Consider the following 23,203-nt stretch of genomic DNA (forward strand, 5'->3'; position numbering starts at 1 on the left):
GAGGGCATGACTTAAGGTTTGAAGGGCGCCCATTCAGAACAGAAATGCGAAGAAATTTTTTTAGTCAGAGGGTGGTGAATCTATGGAATTTGTTGCCACGGGCAGCAGTGGAGGCCAAGTCATTGGGTGTATTTAAGGCAGAGATTGATAGGTATCTGAATAGCCAGGGCATCAAAGGTTATGGTGAGAAGGCGGGGGAGTGGGACTAAATAGGAGAATGGATCAGCTCATGATAAAATGGTGAAGCAGACTCGATGGGCCGAATGGCCGACTTCTGCTCCTTTGTCTTAGGGTCTTATGGCCTAAGTATAAGGTGTTGCATTTTGGGAAGACTTTTATACCGAATGGTGGTGTCCTGGGGAGTATTACAAAATACAGGGACCAAGGAGTACTAATACATAGTTTCCTGAAAGAGGCATCATAGGTAGACATGCTGGTGAAGAAAGTTTTTGGCGCATTGACTTTCATCAGAGAGGGAACTGAGTATAGAAGCTGGAATGTTATGCTGCAGTTATACAAGATGTTGGTGAGGCTGCCCTTGAAAGTATTGTGTTCGGTTTTGGTCAACCTGCTATAGGAAAGATGCCATTAAACTGGAAAAAGTGCAGTAAAGTTTACAAGGATGTTGCCAGCACTTGAAGGACTGGGTAATAGGGAGAGGTTTTTCAGGCTAGGACTTTTTTCCTTGGAGTATAGGAGACTGAGGGGTGCATGCAATTTTGAGGGGCATAGATAGGATAAATGCACAGTCTTTTTTCCCAGGATTGAGGAATCAAGAACTAGAGGGTGAGGTTTGAGGGGAGAGGAGAAGATTTAACTGGAACCTGAATGTCAATTTTTTACAATGGAGAGGGTTTCACATATGGAATGATCTGTCAGAGGAAGTAGTTAAGGCAGTTACAATAACAAACATTTAGAAGACATTTGAACAGGAACATGGATAGGAAAGATTGAGGTATATGGGTTGAATTTGGACAAATGGGACTAGTTTACATGGGCATCTTGTTGATATGTATGAGTTGGGCCCAACAGTCTGCTTCTATGCTGTATGACTCTACAACTCTATGAGTGCAGCTTCAACAATACCCAAGAAGCTTGAATCCATGCTTGATATGCACTCCATCTGTCACCATTCACTGATTCCTTCACACAATGACAGCAGTTTGTTCCATCTACAGGAGGCACTGTAGCAATTCACTGAAATTCAAAGGACAGGTCACTCCAAACCCATGAACTCTACTCAAAGGACAAGGGTATCAAAAGCGTAGCAACATTACCAACTGTCAATTACCCTCCATGCCACACACCATCCTGACTTGGAAATATTTTGCCTTTTTTGATGCTGAGTCAAAATCCTGGAACTCCTCCCTCTCTAACAGTACACAGTATATCCACACCTCAAAGGTCGCAATGAAGGGCAACTCACTGCTATCTTCCTGATGGCAATCCCCGAGAAGCCCACGTCCCTTCAATGAATTTTAGAAAAAGACTGTGTCATTGGTGGAGTATTTAGTGTTTAATTTTATTATTGTTTAACTAACATTCTCCATCACCAATTTTTTTCCAAAGTTTTTTTTTAATCTCTTCCTTCTTGGGTAATCTCTTTAAAGCTATATGGGCCATTCCTTTCACTTACTGTTGAAGTGCTACTGCCAGTTAGATATTAGAGTATTATTGCAGGTATTGCCCAGCACACAAACACCCAACTTATCTGCAGTCTGTCCTTGCGAGTTATCATTTGGAAGACCAATGGGAGGGAGTTGCCTGCTGCTGCAGGGCTACAAACACCACCTACCATGTGAAAACTCAATTCATGGCCATGTTTCAGAGTTGGAACCTGCTCGGTCATATGCATGACCATTCATTTAACTAAACCTTACGACTTTGCAAGCCAAATGCCCTCCTCAGAATTTATTTTCCTGTCTACTATTGCATTAGAAGCAAATCTGGTTACATTACACTCAGTCCTTTCCCAAGTTATCAATATCAACCATAAATAGCTGAAGACCAAGCACTGAGCAGGGCAAATTCTACAAGCTACAATTTGTCATCTTGAAAATAATTGGCTAAACTTTATATGCCTATGTAAATCAATAATATATCTAAGTTGATATATTTCTCTCAACCTTGTGAGTCTTTGTTTGTGAAAATGTTTCTTGTCATGTCACTTTAGGTTTTTTTACCAATTATCATAAATCTGTATTCTGGCAATTAGTCCTTTAGCTATTGGAAACAATTTTCATATATTCAATCTAAATTGTTCACGAATTTAAATATTATCAATTCTCCCTCTGACCTTTTCTACTCCAAGAGAAATATTTGTCATGGAGTGCTTTGAGAAAATGGTTATAGTGTGAATCAACTTCTGCCTGTAGGGAGTCTCTGTATGACCTCCTGTGGAATGTGTGGGTTTTCTCTGGGTCCTCCAGTTTCCCTCCACAGTCCAAACACATACCAGGTAGGTTGACTGGTCATTGTAAATTATCCCTTGATTGAGTTAGGGTTAAAGCAGGGTTGTTGGGGATTGCTAGGCAGTGCCGCTCAGATGGCTGTATCTCTGAATAAAGTAATCTGCTCCAATTTGTATAATGCCACAACAGGCCAACAGCAGATGCATTTCTCTGGTTCTAGACCATTTGGACAAAAGGAACATACCATCCAAACCCATTGTCAAGCTTCAAGACCTGGGCTTCTGTGCAAATGACGCTAAACAGTGGCACTTAGTTATGATGGCGCGAAACGGAGACTCCTTTGCTTGCATCTTCAGAAACAGCTCAATTTCCATCTTTAATATCTCTATTTTTCCCTTTTGCGGTTTGTTTGAATACCCTGACCTGGAGTTACATGTTGACTTCAGTTCTTTGAGGGAATGGGACCCGCTCTTGGGATTTCATGACTGGCTGTTACTCGACATGCCAAGGATGCGGCTTAAGAGCTTAGCTCACCTTCGGTGGTCCGAGATCTCATGGCTCTGGAGATGAGTGGATCAAAGGTTGGTGTCCTGGCAGAAGATCGGTGTGTCATGTGAGTCGGAAGATCTCTGGCTATGTGCCCAGAGACCTGAGATCTTTGGGCACAGAGCTCGGAAAAAGTTACGCAACGGACTTTTAACATCATAAATCAGCGAGTTATTTGTTATGTCACCCCTCTCACTGTGAAACGGACATACCTCTTTCTCCCTCATTAGGGAGAGAGAGAGAGCCTGTGTTATGTCGAATATCGGATGAATCAGTAGTCTTTGGGGTACTGCAAGTCTGTGTCTTTGCTGTTGCTTTGCTGCATGCTTGAGTGTTTAGTGGGGGGTGCCAATGCTTTTTTTTTGCTGGTGGGGGGGATTGTTGCCATGCTGTTGCATATGCGAGGGAGGGAGGGGAGCTGGGAGGGCTTTGGGCTTCTAACATTTAACTGTCATTCATTCTTTGGGGTCAGTCCTCTGTTTTCGTGGATGGTTGTGAAGAAAAAGCATTTCAGGATGTATATTCTCCATTTCTCTGACATTAAATGTACCTTTGAAATGGATATTCAACTTCCTCTCAGCAGATCTCACTCAGTGAAGATTCTAACAATATCTCCTCACCAATGACTACCAGCACAAGTGCACCTCTAAAGATCATATGCTTTGCCCCCTGCTCTACTCTATATACACATGATTGCACATCTAAGCACATCTCCAATGCTATTTTCAAATTTGCTGATGATTGGATGAATCATCTTACTGCAGTGAGGTAGGTCACCTGGTTAGTGTTAAAATATCAGATGATCTGTTCTGGGCCCAGTACATAGATGCAATCATAAGGAAAGCATGCCTATATCTTTACTTACTAAGGAGGTTAAGGTATGTACTGTTGAAAGTAACCTGACTGGTTGCATCATGGTCCGGTACAGCAATTCAAATGTACAGGAACGCAAGAAGCTGCAGAGGGTATTGGACTCTACCCAATACAACAAGGACACATACTTCCCCACTGTAGTTATATGCTGTAACTACTGGAGGCATTACCTCAAGAAGGCAACATTTATTATCAAACATCCCCACCATATGAGTCATGCCACATTCACAGATACCATTGTATCTGTCAGATTGCATGGGGATTGTGAGTGAACAGCCCTTTTCAAGTCCAGTCATAAATTCTCAATTGGATTGAGGTCTGGACTCTGATTTGGCCACTCCAGGACATTAACCATTCCTGTCTAACTTTAGCTTTATGCTCACGGTCATTGTCTTGCTCAATTTCTACAACCAGCCTGCTGAATATTCACAATTACCTTCAACTTTCAATTCGCGTTTGCTTGTTTCATGATCAGCACCTGTTAGTCGGTATATGTTCACACCAACACTGATAAATGTATTCTTTCAATACACAATGGAGATCAATTTTTGCTTTACACAGTGTTTTTCTATTTTCTATCTGTGATGCACAGACTTGGGAATCTTCCCACATGCCCTGTAGAATTTTCCATGTGGACATCATGTCAGCGCATGAAAAAATTTGGATTTTGGAGATTTGCTGAATTTGGAATTTCTGACACAAGAGGTGATGATACATTGTATTATTGGACTTTTGAAGACATTCAGTAGCTTGGAAGTAACATAAATCAGCCATACAGCACAGAAACAGACCATTCAGCCAACCAATGCCCATGCTGACCAGTGGTCACCCAACTGTATTAATTAACTTGGCTTATTGCCTTCAATGCCTTGGCAATTCAAGTGCTCATCCAGACAAATTTCAAATGCTGTCAGTGACTTTGCTTCCACTATTCTCTCAAAGCAGTTCATTTAAGGTACTTCCTGCTCTCTTCATCCTTTGTAGGGATCTCTCCCCCTCAGATCCCTATGAAATCCCTTATCTTTGATCTAAAATCTCTGTTCTCTACTTTTATTCACTTCTGATAAGGGAAAAGATTCTAGTAGTCTACCCTATCTTTCCCCTTCATAATTTTATATATCTCAATGAAGTCCTCTTTTAATCTTCTCTACTCCAGGAAAAACAGAGCTAGACTCTTTAGTCACTCCAGGCAACGTCTGTACCCTCTCCTGCATTATCATATCCTATAGTGTGGCAAATGGAATGATATATGGTACTCCAGCTGAGCTCTGAAGTCTTCCATTTAAAAACGCAAACAACAGGAATTCTGCAGATGCGGAAGTCTTCCATTGTTAATTTGCTGATATCTATTGTGTAATATTGAATATTGATAGGATAATTGTGAAGCTCTGAGGCACATCACAGAACTCAATTTGCTCAATTCAAATGACGTTCCACAGAGGCGTTTGTAGATTCTTTCAGAGCAGAACATGTACATATTTTACAATGACTACAAAATACAATATTAATTCTGATTAATCCTTTGAAAGAATCTTCAAATCAAGCTGTCAATCCAAATCAAGCTGCAAATAAGAGATATTTTTAAAAAATTGATATGAAAAAAAAATCAGATATTTTACTTTCAGACAGAATTTTTAAAATTCTTACCAACTTCACTTGTCATAGATTCTATATCAATCTCATTAGCTTTCTTCTTAGCCACTTCAGCCAGGGCCATTTCACTCATATCCAAAGCAACATAATAAATGTCCTTTAAAATATGAAAACAAAATCAGTTAATCTCAATCACATAAAAATTAAAGCAATAAGCTTCTTAAACAAACAAAACAGATTAAAATTTCACTTTTCTAAACTATTACAAATTTAGGAAAGAGTGCTCATCAAACAGAATTATTCTCCCATTGTTAATATAATTTAGTGGATCAGAAAATACATATGGCATAAATTTAATCTACAGACAAGCAGAATTTTAAAACATTTTCCCTATATCCATTCAGTAGGTTTCAATGAATCCCCCCTTCATCTTTCTAAACTCCAATGAATACAGACCGAGAATAATCGAATGCTCCTCATACATTAACCCTTGCCTTCCCAGGATCATTCATATAAACCTCTTCTAGAATCTCTCCAAAACCAGCACATCCTTCCTTGGATATGGAGCCCAAAATGGCTAACAATATTCCAAATGTAGTCTGACCAACGTCTTATAAAACCTCAACATTACATTCTTGCTTTTATATTCTAGTTCTCCCGAAATTAATGCTAACATTACATTAGCTTTCATTACTACTGACTCAGCCTACAAGTTAACCTTTAGGGAATCCTGCACTAGGACTCCCATGTTCTTTTGCAGCTCTGATTTCTGAATTTGCACCCTGTTTCAAAAATTTATGGTCGTGCATTTCAGTAAAAGACTTTATTCCTCCTAATCTGTCCAAGTCCTTTTGTAGACTTCCTACTTCTTCAACATGACTTGCCCCTCCACCTTTCTTTGTATCACCACAAACTAGGCCATAAAGCTATCAATTCTGTTATTCAAATTATTAACGTATAATGTGAGATGTAGTGATCCCAACACTGACCCGTGTGGTATAGCACTAGTCACCGGCAGCCAACCAGAAAGGTCTCCATTTTTTCTCCCCACTCTTTGCTGTCTGCTAGTCAGCCAAACCCCCTATCCATGCTAGGACCTTTTCTGTAATACCATGGGCTCTTACCTTGTTTAACAGCCTCATGTGTGGTACCTTCTGAACAATGTGTTCCAAGTAAACAAATTCGACTGACTTGCCATTGTCTATCCTGCTTGTTATTTTAAAGTTCAAAGTAAATTTATTATCGAAGTTACATATATGTCACCATATACAACCCTGAAATTCATTTTCTTCTGCACATACTCAATAAAGTTTCCGGGGTGCCATCAAAGAGCTAACTTGTGCGGACAGCTCCGATGTTCTAATAATAATCGAAACAGAACCAATGAAAGACTGCCCAACTTGGATGTTCAACTAGAGTGCAGAAGATAACAAACTGTGCAAATACAAATCTATATGAATAATTATAATGAATAAATAAACAATAAATATCGAGAACATGAGATGAAGAGCCCATGAAAGTGAGTCAATTGATTGTGGGAACATTTCGGTGATGGAGCAAGTGAAGTTGAGTGAAGTTATCTCCTTTGGTTCAAGAACCTGGTGGTTGAACGGTAGTAACTGTTCCTGAAGCCGGTGGTATGAGTCCCGAGGCTCTCGTCCCTCCTTCCTGATGGCAGCAGCGAGAACAGTGCATGTCCTGGGTGGAGGAGGGCCCCGATGACGGATGCTGCTTCCCTGCAATAGCATTTCATGTAGATGCGCTCAATAGTGAGGAAGACTGGGCTATAACCCACCAACTTTTGTAAGGTTTTCTGTTCAAGTGCATTGGTGTTTCCATACCAGGCTGTGATGCAGCCAGGCCAGTCAGTACTCTCCACTACACATCTATAGAAGTTGGTCAACATTTTAGATGTCACGTCAAATCTCTGAAAACTCCCAAGGAAGTAGAGGCACTGCCTTGCTTTCTTCATAATTGCACTTACTTGCTGGACTCAGGGCAGGTCCTCTAAACCAAGGAATTTAAAATTGCTCATCCTCTCCACTTCTGATCCTCCAGTGAGGACTGGCTCAGGGGCCTCTGGCTTCCTACTCCTGAAGTCAATAATCAGCTCCTTGGTCTTGCTGACATTGAGTAAGACTCAGCCAGGTTTTCAATCACCCTCCTATATGATGATTCGTCACCATCTTTGATTCAGGCTATGAAAGTTGTGTCATCAGCAAACTTGGATATGGCATTGGAGCTGTGCTTAGCCACAAAATTAAGTGTAAAGTGAGTAGAGCAGGAGACTAAACACACAGCCTTGTGATGCACCAGTGCTGATGGATATTGTTGCCAATCTGAACTGACTGGGATCTGTAAGTGAGGAAATCCAGGACCCAATTACCCAAAGAGGTATTAAGGGCAAGGACTTGGAGCGTAATGATTAATTTTGAGAGAATGATGGTATCAAATGCTGAGCTGTGGTCAATAAAAAGCATCCTGATGTAAGCACTTTTGCTGTCCAGATGTTCCAGGGTTGAGTGAAGAGCCAATGAGATACCATCTGCTGTGCACCTGTTGCTCAGGTAGGCAAATTGAAGCATATCTAATTTGCTTCTCAGACAGACCATCAACCTCTCAAGTCACTTCATCGCCGTGGATGTAAGTGCAACTGGGTGATAATCACGGAGGCAGGTTACCACGCACTTCTTGGGCATCGGTATACTTGAAGCAGGTGGGTATCACATACGGCTGAAGTGAGAGGCTGTGGATCGCAGGGAACTCTCCAGCCAGTTGATCAGCACAGACCTTTAAGTACTTGGACAGGTACCCAGTCTGAGCCAGGTACTTTTCAGGGGTTCACCCTCCTGAAGGCTGCTCACACTTCAGCCTCAGAGACTGAAATCATAGGATCATCAGGGGATGTAGGAGTTTGTGATGGTTCCTCCATATTTTGATGGTCAAAGCGAACATTTAAGGCATTGAACTCATCTGGAAGTGAAGCCCTGCTGTCACCTATTTGCTAAATATAATTTTATATGATAGTATTCATGCTCTGCCTTAACTGTTGAATATCCTTCGTTGATTCAAGTTTCGTCTGGAATTGCCACTTCACCTGTGAGACGGCTTTCTGGAGATTGTATCAGGACCTCTTGTAATTTTCTTGGTCACCTGACTTGAATGCCTCGGAACTGGCTCTCAGCAGTTCAACTACTGCATAGAGTCTTTTCATCTTCGGAAGTTTTCTGTTAACTCTGCCATAGTCGGATGCATCAGCAAGGGAGATGAGGCTGAGTACAGGGCTACGGTAGGAAACTTTGTCACATGGTGTGAGCAGAATTATCTGCAGCTTAATGTGAAAAAGACTAAGGAGCTGGTGGTAGACCTGAGGAGAGCTAAGGCACCGGTGACCCCTATTTCCATCCAGGGGGTCAGTGTGGACATGGTGGAGGATTACAAATACCTGGGGATACGAATTGACAATAAACTGGACTGGTCAAAGAACACTGAAGCTGTCTCCAAGAAGGGTCAGAGCCATCTCTATTTTCTGAGGGCACTGAGGTCCCTTAACATCTGTCGGACGATGCTGAGGATGTTCTAAGAGTCTGTGGTGGCCAGTGCGATCATGTTTGCTGTTGTGTGCTGGGGCAGCAGGCTGAGGGTAGCAGACACCAACAGAATCAACAAACTCATTCATAAGGCCAGTGATGTTGTGGGGATGGAACTGGACTCTCTCACGGTGTGTCTGAAAAGAGGATGCTGTCCAAGTTGCATACCATCTTGGACAATGTCTCCCATCCACTACATAATGTACTGGTTGGGCACAGGAGTACATTCAGCCAGAGACTCATTCCACCAAGATGCAGCACAGAGCGTCATAGGAAGTCATTCCTGCCTGTGGCCATCAAACTTTACAACTCCTCCCTTGGAGGGTCAGACACCCTGAGCCAATAGGCTGGTCCTGGACTTTTTTCCTGGCATAATTTACATATTACTATTTAATTATTTATGGTTTTATTACTATTTAATTATTTATGGTGAAACTGTAACGAAAACCGATTTCCCCCGGGATCAATAAAGTATGACTATGACTATGAGCAGATTGCAGATCTCAAGGCTTCCAAGGTTTCTGATTGGAGAAGACCCTGAATGATACTTCCTCAAAGAATTCCAATAGATTTGTCAGGCAAGATTTTCCCGTAAGAAAATTATGCTGACTTCAGTCTACTTTTATCATGTCCCTCCAAGTACTCTGAAATCTCATCCTTAATAATGGACTGTAAAATCTTACCAACCACTGAAGTCAGGCTAACTGGTCTAGAACTTCCTGTCCTTTGCCTTCCTCCCTTTTTAAAGAGTGGAGTGACATTTGCAGTTTTCCAGTTTTTCGGATCCATTCCAAAATCTAGTGATTCTTGGAACATCACTATTAATTCCTCCACAGTCTCTTGAGCTACCACTTTCAGAATCCTGGGGTATAGTCAATCTGGTCCAGGTGACTTATCCACCTTCAGACCTTTAAGTTTCCCAAGCACACTGGCCTCAATAATAGTGACTGCATTCACTGACTCAAATTTCTGGCACGTTGCTGATATCTTCCACAATAAAGACTGACATAAATACTTCTTCAGCTCATCTACCATTTCTTTGCTGTCTCTCCAACATCATTTTCCAACAGTCTAATATCCACTTTTCTCTCTTTTACTCCTTATACTTTGGTGCTAGACAGTTTGTGAACCCTGTAGAATTTTCTCTATTTCCGCATAAATATGACCTAAAATGTGATCAGATCTTCACACAAGTCCTCAAACTAGATAAAGAGAACCCAAATCAATAAATAACACAAAAACATTATACTTGTTTATTTGTTTATTAAGAAAAACGATCCATATTACATGTGAAACCCCCTTATGTGGACGTCTCTGGAAAGCCAGCTCGTTAGCCCCTCGCTAACAGCCACTAGATTCTGCAGTGATAAACAACACCTTTCTCTGGCTTCTTACATCTAGGGTGTATATGACTTTGGTCCTGCCAAATCCATGAAGTTGGGATGTCTTGCCCACCCAAACCCCAGTTTGTGTGAATGCTGTGTGATTTACTGCCTCCGGCATGAAATAACAGATTGTACATGCCGTACCATTAAAAAGAAGTATATTTAAGAATGCTAAGTTAAGCAAACAGTTATTAAATGAAAGAAAGAGGAAAAAATGGCCCATTAATCTTTAACAGTCAAATGTGCACTTAAGTTGGAGCTCATCATGAACTTGTCTGTCACTCACGTGAAGGACACTCTGTCTGCGTGAAAACACACGCCACATTCTGAACGTTGTTTGAAATCCATCACGAACAAAATGGATCTCCCACAGGAGTATTGGTTCTTCCTTCTTGAAGCCATTCATCTGCACGAAGCACCTTGTGCAACAGGGATGGCATCCTCAGCCATCTTTTACCCCCTATCCTCTTCCAGCTCCCATCAACAGACACCTCTTAGCTCGCATCCTCTGGAAGCTCTTCTCAAATCTACCATCCTGATTTGCTGACAGCACATTCCTAAGTTGAATAATAAAGCTTTTTATCTCAGCTCAAACCCAAACAAGCTGAGAGCAGTACAGAACAGCTGTAATGGAATACCTATAGCACAGCAGTGAAAATCTTAACCAGGGCATTGCACATGCATCTGTTGGAAAAAGTATGGGAACCTTTGCTTTCAGTAACTAATGTGACCCCTTTGTACAGCAATAATTTCAACCAAACATCTCTGGTAACTGTTGATCAGTTCTGCACATTAGCTTGGAGGAATTTATAAAACCGCTTCAGCTCTGGGATGTTGGTGGGCTTCCTTGCATGAACTGCTTTCTTCAGGTCCTTCAAAACATTTCTATAGGATTAAGGTCAGGACTTTGACTTGGCCATTGCAAAACACAATTGTTCTTCTTCCTTTAATCATTTTGTTGTTAATTTACTCTTCTCTTTCAGATAATTGTCTTGTTGTATTATCCAACTTCTATTAAGCTTCAGGTAATAGGCTGCTACCCTAATATTTTCCTGTAAAATGTCTTGATACAGTTTTGAATTAATTGTTCCCTCATCGGCTGCAAGCTGTCCAGGCCCTAAGACGGCAAAGCAGCCTCAAACCATGATGCTCCTTCCACCATGCTTCACAGTTAGGATGAAGATTTGGTGTTGGTGTGCAGTGGCCTTTTTACCTCCGAACATAGCAATATGCATTTCTGCCAAAAAGTTCAACTTTAGTCTCATTTGTCCACAGAACATTGTCCCAGAAGTGTTGTAGAACATCCAAGGAAGTCTTGTGCAAACTTAAGATGTGCAGCAATGTCTTTTTTGGAGAGCAGTGGTTTCCTCCGTGGTGTCCTTCCACGCACACCATTCTTGTTCAGTGTTTTTCTCTCGTGGACACATGAGCAGAGACCTTAGCAAGTTCTAGAGATTTCTGCAGGTCTTTTGCTGTTACCCTTGGGTTCTTTTTCCACCTCCTTCAGCAATGCACATTGTGCTCTTTGTGTGATCTTTACAGGATTTCTACTCTCAGGGAGAGATGCAACAGTACTGAGTTTCCTCCATGTGTAGACAATTTCTCTTACTGTGGACTGATGAACACTCAGGTCTTTAGAAGTGCTATTGTAGCCTTTTCCAGCTTCATGCATCTTCACAATTCTTCTTCTAAGGTCCTCTGAAAGTCGTTTTGATCAAGTTGTTTTCTTGAGAAGAGCAGGCTCTGTCAGTAACCTGACTTTGCGTGTCTTTTTATAGAGCAGGGCACCTCTTTCACCCACATCTCCAGTCTCATTTCATTGATTGGAACACCTAACTCCAAATAGCTTTTGTAGAAGGTATTACCACAGAGGTTCACATACTTATTCCAACAAATACATGTAATATTTGATCATTTTTCTCAATAAATAAATGAACAAGTATAATGTTTTTTTGTTGTTTATTTAATTGGGTTCTCTTTATCCAGTTTTAGGACTTGTGTAAAGATCTGATCACATTTTATGTCATATTTATGCACAAATAGAGAAAATTCAATGGGATTCACAAACTTTCTAGCACTACTGTATATCTGAAAAAGATTTTGGTAACCTCTTTTATATTATTGGCTAGCTTAACTTCATATTCCATCTTTTCTCTCCTTATGACTTTTTGTTGCTATCTGTTGCTTTTTAAAACCTTTCCGATTATCTATCTTCCCACTAATTTTTGCTAAATTGTATGGCCTCTTGCTTTTATAAATACAAGAGATGCTGCACATGCTGGAAATCCAGAGTGACAAATACAAATCACTGGAGGAACTCACTAAATCAGGCAACATCCATGGAGAAGAATAACAAGTCGACTTTTCAGGCCGAGACCCTTCATCAGGACTGGAAAGTAAGAGGGAAGAAGCCAGAATAAGGTGGTGAGGCAGAGGGTAAGGTGTACAAGCTGGAAGGTGATAGCTGCTGTGGATAGTGTGGAGGGCTGTCAGAGGTCACAGCGGGACATTGATAGGATGCAAAACTGGGCTAAGAAGTGGCAGATGGAGTTCAACCCAGATAAGTGTGAAGTGATTCATTTTGGTAGGTCAAATATGATAGCAGAACATAGTATTAACGGTAAGACTCTTGGCAGTGTGGAGGATCAGAGGGATCTTGGGATCTAAGTCCATAGGACGCTCAAAGCAGCTGCGCAGGTTGACTCTGTAGTTAAGAAGGTATACGGTGTATTGGCCTTCATCAATCGTGGAATTGAATTTAGCAGCCGAGAGGTAATGTTGCAGCTATATAGGACCCTGGTCAGACCCCACTTGGAGTACTGTGCTCAGTTCTGGTCGCCTCACTACAGGAAGGATGTGGAAACCACAGAAAGGGTGCAGAGGAGATTTACAAGGATGTTTCCTGGATTGGGGAGCATGCCTTATGAAAACAGGTTGAGTGAACTCGGCCTTTTCTCCTTGGAGCAACAGAGGATGAGAGGTGACCTGGTAAAGGTGTATAAGATGATGAGAGGCATTGATCGTGTGGATAGTCAGAGGTTTTTTCCCAGGGCTGAAATGGTTGCCACAGGAGGACACAGGCTTAAGGTGCTGGGGACAGAGGGACAGAGGTTTAAAGTACAGAGGAGATGTCGGGTAAGTTTTTTACTCAGAGAGTGGTGAGTGCGAGGAATGGGCTGCCAGCAACGGTGGTGGAGGCGGATACGATGTCTTTTAAGAGACTTTTGGATAGGTACATGGAGCTTAGAAAAATAGAGGGCTGTGGGTAAGCCTAGCAATTTCTAAGGTAGGGACATGTTCGGCATAACTTTGTGGGCCGAAGGGCCTGTATTGTGCTGTAGGTTTTCTATGTTTTTTTTCTATGCGATGCTAGGTGAGGGGGAATGAAGTGAGAAGCTGGAGATGATAGGTATAAAAGGTAAAGGGCTGAAGAAGGAGGAATCGGATAGGAGAGGAGAATGTGCCAAAGGATAAAGGGGAGGAGGACAGCACCAGAGGGAGGTTTAGGCAAGTGAGGAGAAGGGGTAAAAAGTGAGCCAGAATAGGGAATGGAAAAGGAAAGGAGGAGGAAGATGGAAAAATTACTGGAAGTTGGAGAAATCGATGTTAACACTGTCAGGTTAGAGTCTATTCAATATGGAAAACGAGGAGTTGATCTTCCAGCCTGAGAGCAGCCTCATCATGTCAGTAGAGGAAGCCATGTACAGACATGTCAGAATGGGAACGGGGATTGGATTAAAATGGTTGGCCACTGGGAAATTCCTGTTGCAGATGTAGCAATGGTGCTCAACAAAGTGGTCCCTTAATCTACACTGGGTCTCACTGATGGAACACTGGGCCACACTGGGAACAATGGATACAGTAGATGTCCCCCGACAATCTTGCAGATGAAGTGGTGCCTTACCTGGAAGGACTGTTGGGGCCCTGAATGGTGGAGAGGGAGAAGGTGAATGGGCAGGTGTAGTACTTGTTCCACTTGTAGGGGTAAGCACCAGGAGTGAGACTAGTGGGGAGGGATGAAAGGACAAGGAAACCATGGAGAGAGTGATCCCTGCGGAAAGCGGAGAATGTTAGGGAGTTAATAATATATTCAGAGGTAGGATCCCATTGAAGATAGTGGATGTTGAAGAGAATGACTTGTTGGACGTGGATGCTCATGGAATGATAGGCAAATGCAAGAGGAACTCTATCCCTGCTAAGACGGGGAAAGATGGGGGGAGGGCAGATGTTCAGGAAATGGAAGAGATGCAGATGAGGGTAACATCAATGGTAGAGGAAGGGAAACACTGTTCTTTGAAGAAAAAGGACTTTGAAGTGCATAGGTACTGAACATGTGTAGTGAAAATTAGGTGATATGGGCCAGGGAAAATCATTGAAGAGATTGACAGCATGTGAATTGGCATGGATTAGGTGGGAAGGAGCTTCTTACTTCATACCCCCTCTCCCACACTCCTACCTTCCCCCTCAACTAGCTTCACTTATCACCTTCTAGTCTGTATTCCTTCCTCTCTCCCTACCTTCTTACTTCTTCTTTTCCAGTCTTGATGAAGGGTCTCAGTCCAAAATGCCAACTTTGAAAACCTCTCCATTGATCCTGCCTGATGTGCTGATTGCCTCCAGCTTTCTATGTGTGCTACTTCTGTTTTTATGTCATCTTTCGACTTCCCTTCCAAACCATGGTTGCCTCACCTCCCTTTAGAATGCTTTTTCATCTTTGGGATGAACTGATGCTGTGCCTTCCAAATTATTCCCAGATGTCTACAGCCACTGCTGCTCTGCTGTTAACCCTGCTCGTGTCCCCTTTCTATCAACTTTGGCCAACTCCTCCCTCATAGTTCTGTAGCTCCTTTTACTCCATTGTAATACTAATACATCTGATTTTAGCTTCTCCCTCTCAAATTGCAGGGTGAAGTCTATCATGTAACTATGAAAATGGACAAGGGAGAGCCAGTGGATGTAGTGTACCTGGACTTTCAGAAAGCCTTTGATAAAGTCTCATATAGGAGATTAGTGGGCAAAATTAGGGCACATGGTATTGGGGGCAGAGTACTGACATGGATTGAAAATTGGCTGGCTGACAGAAAACAAAGAGTAGTAATTAACGGGTCCCTTTCGGAATGGCAGGCAGTGATCAGTGGGGTCCCGCAGGGTTCAGTGCTGGGACCACAGCTGTTTACAATATATATTAATGATTTAGATGAGGGAATTAAAAGTAACATTAGCAAATTTGCCGATGACACAAAGCTGGGAGGCAGTGTGAAATGTGAGGAGGATGTTATGAGAATGCAGGGTGACTTGGACAGGCTGGGTGAGTGGGCAGATGCACGGCAGATGCAGTTTAATGTGGATAAATGTGAGGTTATCCACTTTGGTGGTAAGAACAGGAAGGCAGATTATTATCTAAATGGAGTCAAGTTAGGAAAAGGGGAAGTACAACGAGATCTAGGTGTTCTTGTATATCAGTCACCGAAAGCATGCATGCAAGTACAGCAGGCAGTGAAAAAAGCTAATGGCATGCTGGCCTTCATAACAAAGGGAATTGAGTATAAGAGCAAAGAGGTCCTTCTGCAGCTGTACAGGGCCCTGGTGAGACCACACCTGGAGTACTGTGTGCAGTTTTGGTCTCCAAATTTGAGGAAGGACATTCTTGCTATTGAGGGAGTGCAGCGTAGGTTCACAAGGTTAATTCCCGGGATGGCGAGACTGTCATATGTCGAAAGATTGGAGTGACTGGGCTTGTATACTCTGGAATTTAGAAGGCTGAGAGGGGATTTTATTGAAACATATAAGATTATTAAGGGATTGGACACGCTGCAGGCAGGAAGCATGTTCCCAATGATGGGTCCAGAACCAGAGGCCACAGTTTAAGAATTAGGGGCAGGCCATTTAGAACGGAGTTGAGGAAAAACTTTTTCACCCAGAGAGCGGTGGATATATGGAATGCTCTGCCCCAGAAGGCTGTGGAGGCCAAGTCTCTGAATGCTTTCAAAAAAGAGATGGATAGAGCTCTTAAAGGTATTGGAATCAAAGGTTATGGGGATAAGGCAGGAAATGGATACTGATAGTGGATGATCAGCCATGATCACAGTGAATGGTGGTGCTGGCTCGAAGAGCCGAATGGCTTAGTCCTGCACCTATTGTCTATTATATTATGATTACTGTCTCCTTAGGGTTCCTTTACTTTAAGCTCCCTAATCAAATCTGCTTCATTACAAACATCCATTCCAGAATTTCTCCTTTTCTAGTGGACTTAACCATAAGCTGCTTTAAAAACCCATTATATAGGCATTCAACAAATTCCTTCTCTTGGGATTCACCACCAACCTGATTTTCCCAATCTACCTGCATATTGAAATCCCCTATGACCATCATAACGTTCTGCTTTTTACATGCCTGCATCTTCTGAATTACTCCCACAAACTCCAACCATTACTTCTATTTGTATAGTCTCACTCCCCTGACAAACACACTCTTTTCTTCTTATGCTTTTATATACCCTCGAAGTCTTGGCTTGCAAGAAGCATGCTGTGAGACATGTAAGTACCATTAGCTTTGTCTATCCAAACTCATTGTGGCATTCTGGTGCTGGAACTTTGAAAAGAAGGGCCACATACTTAGCTATGCAGAAGACTTTCTACATACAGCATGTTAAATTTTACTTTTGTCGTTCATTAAATATGAGACAAATACCCGGTTAAAAGTCGGTCTTTGAATTTACGCTTGAACTATTTTGTTTGAAAAATAATAACAGAAACTTTTAATTTGCAAGAGTGACATATTGAAAATTTTAGTTTCCTAAACATGTACTAGCTCTGTATTTTAAGTAAAACAGTTATATTTCTTCAGAAGATGAGAAGAACTATCAAGTACCTTAGACCAAAAGGTGTCAACTAAATCCATCACTCATAAAACAAGGTAAAAATCACATTGTTTAAAATGTTATCAGGAAATACAAAATAGGCCGAAAGTTGGGTTTGAGAAAAGGTCAAGAAAAGGATAGTTCTTTCGTGTCATTTTGGTCAATTTCCTAAGTACAGATCCATACCTGACATAGAAAAGTAAGAGAAGTACTCACCATGAACAGGTCTCGTGAACCAATATCTACTGCCAATAGAAAAGCCTTCTCAAACCTCTGGTACCTGTCAAAGCACAATAGACTGTTATAAAATATTTTTGTGAAAAATGTTATCAATACTCACCATGATACAATTGACTAGAAAACAGTTTCGTATTTCATGAAAAGTATATTATGTCCATTGGGATTATATATATATATATATATATATATATATATATCTCACAATAATATTGTATTAATAAAAAGGGAGTGACCCACTAAACACATGCCAAATTTCAATTTTTGTGCAAAAAAACATGGGAAGATATATTCAATAGGAGGTCAAGACAGCATCACTGTTACATCTAAAATTCTTAAATTTGGTGGGCACACAGAGAGAGGTACAGTTTGTACAGAATAAAGAGATTAATGCATTTTGCTCAGATATTTATAATGAAAATGAGGAATACTTATCAACTCTTTATGAAATGGGACTTACCAAAATAAATTATTTGAGAATTTCTGTTTTATGTGATAAAATTCAAAATTACCCCAAGAGTTGAAACCAAGCATAGTTTTCAGGTAAATCAAAGGAAGAGGACAAAATTGAAGTTCAGAATCTAGACATTAGGGATCAAAAGCTCTAGAAAATACACCCTGGTACTAGTTATATTAATAACACTGTCCAACAAGTTCATTCATGCACTTTAATTTATTCTGCGTGATATAGTTTCTGAGGAGACGTTGGATTGGGTAGCTGGAGGGAGATTTCAGGGCAGTTGGGACATTCTGTGTGCCAGAACTCCCAAGCAGAGGTTGTATTGTTCATAATTAGGCACTTGACAAGGCCAATAAAAAGAAGTTAAGTTTAAACAGAGCAACCATTGTGGGAGTGGGCCAGTGTTAGAGTGGGTAGCTCAGGCTCCGGTTCATATAGTCTTCAGCGATGAGAGGTGGAGACTGTAGGTAGATTTTTTCATTGAGTTTTTCTTCCTTTCTTATCGCACAGTTAGAGCAGTGGGGAAGCAAGCAGGACAGTGGAATGCTCCTTTTGCGGGATGTGAGAAGGCAGGGAGATTTCCAGTGTCCCTAATGACTACACCTGCAAGTAGTGCATCCAGCTTCAGCTTCCTTCAGACTGCATTAAGGAATTGGAGCTGGAACAGGATGGGAGAAGGGTTGGTCGACAGGACATACAGGATGGTAGATAGCTGGGTGATTGTTAGGAGGGAGAAAGGGGATAGGCAGACACTGCAGAGTACCACTGCAGCCACTCCCCTCAACAACAGGTTTGGGTACTGTTAGAGGGATAAAGTAGCACACAACGGTCACGTCTCTAGCTCTGTAGCTCTGTGGCTCAGAAGAGGAGGGTTAAGAAGACAAGTGTAGTAGTGATAGAGGATTCTGTAGTTAGAGGAGCAGAAAAGAGATTCTATGGACTTGAAAGAGATACCCGGATGGTATGTTGCCTCCCAGGTGCCAGCGTCAGGAATGCCTCAAACCAGCGGTCCTTCTGAAGGCAGTGACACCAACCAACGACCTCTCTGAGGGAAGCGCATGAACCAGCGACCCCTCCAAGGGAAATGACACAAACTAGCAGGCCCTCCGAGGGCAGCAACATGAACCAGCAGCCCCTCCGAGGGCAGCGACACGAACCAGCGGCCCCTTCGAGGGCAGTGACATGAACCAGCAGCCCCTCCAAGGGCAGTGACACGAACCAGCGGACCCTCCGAGGGCAGTGACACGAACCAGCGGACCCTCCAAGAGCAGTGACATGACCCAGCAGCCCCTCCGAGGGCAGCGACATGACCCAGCGGCCCCTTCGAAGGTAGCGACACAAACTGGCGGCTCCCGAGGGCAGCAACACGAACCAGTGGCCTCTCTGAGAGAAGCAACTTGAACCAGTGGCCTCTCCAAGAACCGTTTGCTCTCATCCACATTTGCCTCGATGTTTCAATTTTCCTCAATGCTGTATCAGTGAGAAGTGTAGTCGATCATGGCCCCTCATCTCGTCTCTGAGCTTCTCCTTGTGGTAGCTCGTGCTCACATTTTTGTCCTGGAGTTTTCCTTGGGGACAGCAGAGTGATAGCTCACTCAATTGAACTACGGACTGTAAATCACAGGCTCCAACAGTTTCAAAAACAAAATTAAGATAAAAAGAATAAGTAGAAGATATAGAAAAACTGAAATGATTAACTATTTGGAAAATGTCACCTGAAGAATCATTACTGGTGCCATCTTGACTGGAAGATTAGGTAGAAAGCTGAAATGCAGGACCTCCAGAGAGTAATCTCTGTTTAGCTGCCTGTGACACATGCCAGTGAGGGTAACAATAGGATGATTTAGCAGATGAATGTGTGGCTGAGGAATTGGTGCAAGGGGCAGGATTTCAGATTTCTGGATCTCTTCCAGGGAAGGCATAACCTGTATAAAAAAGCCAGGTTACACCTAAACCCAAGGGAGAACCAATAACCTTGTGGGCAAATTTGCCAGAGCTGTTTGGGAGCATTTAAACTACTTTGGCAGGGGGATGGCAACCAGAGTGATAGGGCCGAGGATGGGGCAGTTGGTATACAAATAGATGCAGAATTACTTAGAGATACAGCACAGTAAAGGCCCTTATGGCCCAAGGAGCTTGCACCGCCCAATTGCACCCACGTGACCAGTTAACCTACTAACCCTTATACCTTTAGAATGTGGGAGGATCTGGAGCAAACCCATGTGGTCACAGAAAGAACATATAAAGTCCTTACAGAGAGCAGTAGGAATCGAACCCAAGTTGCTAGCTACGCTTCTGTGCCATCCCAAAGACTTAATGCCAGAAGTGGGATTCCACCCCACGTGGACATAATGTCCATTGGATCTTACGTCCAGTGCCTTAACCACTTGGGTATCCTGGGTGGAGATGAAGTATTTGAAGAGATACATGGGATATCACCCACATGGAGAAACAACAGCAAAAACATCAAACGCCAAATCCCCCAGCCTTCCAATCAGCAACAAGAAAAAATGGGGAAGAACACGAAAAAAAACATGGAACTGAAAAAGGCCAATATGAACCACAGTTAGTTTGAACTACAGTTCAATCAATAAATCTCAGGAATTCGATAACGTCTCTGAAAGTATTGGGATCCGAGGGAATAGAGTAAGTTGCTTTTCTCTGTTTTTTGTCAAGCTTCTTCAATGCTCTTGGGGTTACCTTTTTTCCTAATCATAGGGCACTTCAGCACAGAAGCAGGCCCGTTGGACCATCTAGTCATGCCAATATGTGAAAGGGTTTAATGATGTTACCACAGAAAACCGAGTACTTGATGAGTCAGTATTCATGTATCTGTTACAAATAAACTTTGGTGAACAATGACTCATCACTATGTTAATGGTGGAGGATTCTCTGATGGCAGTGCAAATGAATATGAAGAAAAGGTGACTGGACTCTCTCTGAAAGATGGTCATTGCCTGATACTTAAGTGCTGTGAACACTGTCACTTGTCACAAAGAGCAAGCACATAAGCATTTATTTTTGACAAATTACACAGCATTTTTTAAAGTCATTCTTGCTTTTAAGGAATAGACTCTTTTAGAATTTGCAGTGGGATGTTTTGAGCAGCTAATATGCTGGTTAATCAGCACGTTACAGTCAGCTACCACCACATGCTATTTCCTCTAGCTATAAATTAAGGTGGTGTGAAAGGCTGACTGACACCTGAAAGTGCCAAATTAAAATTCTGAAATGATATAAAATGATTTGGGAGAAGAATCAATGGGAAAAACCTAAAAAACTAAACAAATAATGTGATTGAGTTTCTCACTATTAATTTTAGATTTACTAAATTCATAAGCATAAACCTTAAAAATTACACAACAGAATGAACAAATAGTAAATATACTGTGTGTGCGTGTGTGTGTGTGTGTGTGTGTGTGTGTGTGCGCGCGCGCGCGCTGAACATCTGAGATTTTAAAAAATCAGTACAAACTGAAAATTACTTTGTAACTGCTAAAAAGTAAGGCAAAGGCCATGCTGCTATCTAGTTGGGAATCTGTGAACTGAAAGGCCAAGTAAACAATAAATTCCCACATACAGTTGAAAGTAGTTGAGGTAAATCATATAAAACAATGCACAAGGAAGCAAGAAATAGAAGATTATGCTGAAAAGGTTAAATAATGTAGGGTCTTATGGAGTACAAAGACCAGCATAGACTAGATAAAACAATCTATTTCTACATAAGCAAGATACAGTAAGTTTTGCATAAACTGTACAATATTTGTGAAAATAAAAAAAACGCTTATTAAGGATATGCCATCATCACTCACCTGAGTAACTGGTGAAAGAAGCGCCTTGCATATCGGCTGATTGGATCCCTGTATTCTAACACAGTTGTGTCAGATAAAGGTCTTGTGGGGGTATAAAATGTTCCAAGAGCTGCTTCAAGTTGTGCTGCAAAATTAACACCTCATTTGAAAAGGAACATAGCAAAAAGTCAAATTGTTGCATTAATTTTGGGCTTAAAACCCACATACACAAGATAAAAGCTCAATTAAATATTATTAAAGTATATTGATAAATTCAACAGATTCTACAGGTGTGTGATGTATCATAGCCTGGTATGGAAACACCAATGCCCTTGAATAGAAAATCCTACAAAAGGTAGTGGATTATGGCCCAGTCCATCACGGGTAAAGTCTTCCCCACCATTGAGCACATCTACACAAAGCATTGTTGCAAGAAAGCAGCATCCATTATCAGGGACCCCCACCACCTAAGGTCATGCTCTCTCCTCACTCCTACCATCTAAAAGAGAGTACAGGAGCATCAGGACTTATACCACCAAGTTCAGGAACAGTTGTTACCCTAAACCATCAGGCTCTTGAAACAAAGAGGATAACTTCACTCAAATTCACTTGCCTGATCATTGAAATGTTCCCACAACCAATGGACTCACTTTCAAGGACTTCATCTCATGTTCTCCATATTTGTTGCCCACATAGTTATTATTGTTATTTCTTTCTTTTTGTATTTGCTTGCCAATAATATGAAAACTGGCAGAAGGACATGTTCTGATAAGGACATTTTGATTCTGTATTCAGGGTTCCGTGGAACTGGCACAGAAGAGATGAAGCCAGCATAGATCAGCGATGACAGCAGTTCCCAAACTTTTTTAGGTTACCAACCCCTTAGTTCTCAGACCACATCTGCTCCCTTTCTGGCCATTACATAAAAACTATGAAGAATTTTGATTTATGATGCACAGTGAAAGAAAATGGGAACTGCAGATTCAAAGCAGTGACAAATAATTGCAAAAATATTCAAATCTATTTAAATATACAAAAATAATGTATTTAATTATAGTAAACACAATTTTCATCAACAATTTTAGAACATACATTAGTTGTCCAACTGTTCACTACTTTGTTGCTTTTCCATCTTTCAATGAGATGGAAGGGCTTGGTGCAGTGATATCAGCTTATCAACATCAGGCTGAATGTCTCAGATTCCATATTCAGTAGTTTGCAGTCTGTTTAATTGAAAGAAGTTGGGCGACTGCACTGAAACCTCACTCCACTAAAAATGATGCTGGAAAGGCAATAAAGAACATCTTGATCTTTTTCCATAGTGCAGGATAGTGCTCAGAAGTCCTAATACAATTTCTTGAACCTCTGGTTCAACTCAAAGTAATTTTGTAGTGAGATCGGTTCTTCCTCTATCTTCTCTGATAATTTTTCGTTACAAGTGTTCAGAAATGGATTTAT

At 41.6% G+C, this 23,203-nt stretch overlaps 1 protein-coding gene across 1 annotated transcript in view; it reads right to left on the reverse strand.

Moving 5' to 3' along the window:
- The window catches only part of wdpcp (WD repeat containing planar cell polarity effector), a 223,067-nt gene that overhangs the window by 88,898 nt on the left and 110,966 nt on the right, over positions 1–23,203 (reverse strand). Inside the window, exons 11-13 of the mRNA XM_072265406.1 lie at positions 21,767–21,890; positions 17,474–17,537; positions 5,478–5,580 (exon numbers count right to left, since the gene is read on the reverse strand). Coding sequence (XP_072121507.1) covers positions 5,478–5,580; positions 17,474–17,537; positions 21,767–21,890 — 291 coding nt within the window. The remainder of the gene's footprint in view (positions 1–5,477; positions 5,581–17,473; positions 17,538–21,766; positions 21,891–23,203) is intronic.

The sequence above is a fragment of the Mobula birostris genome, chromosome 8, assembly GCF_030028105.1.
Source record: "Mobula birostris isolate sMobBir1 chromosome 8, sMobBir1.hap1, whole genome shotgun sequence".
NCBI lineage: Eukaryota > Metazoa > Chordata > Chondrichthyes > Myliobatiformes > Myliobatidae > Mobula > Mobula birostris.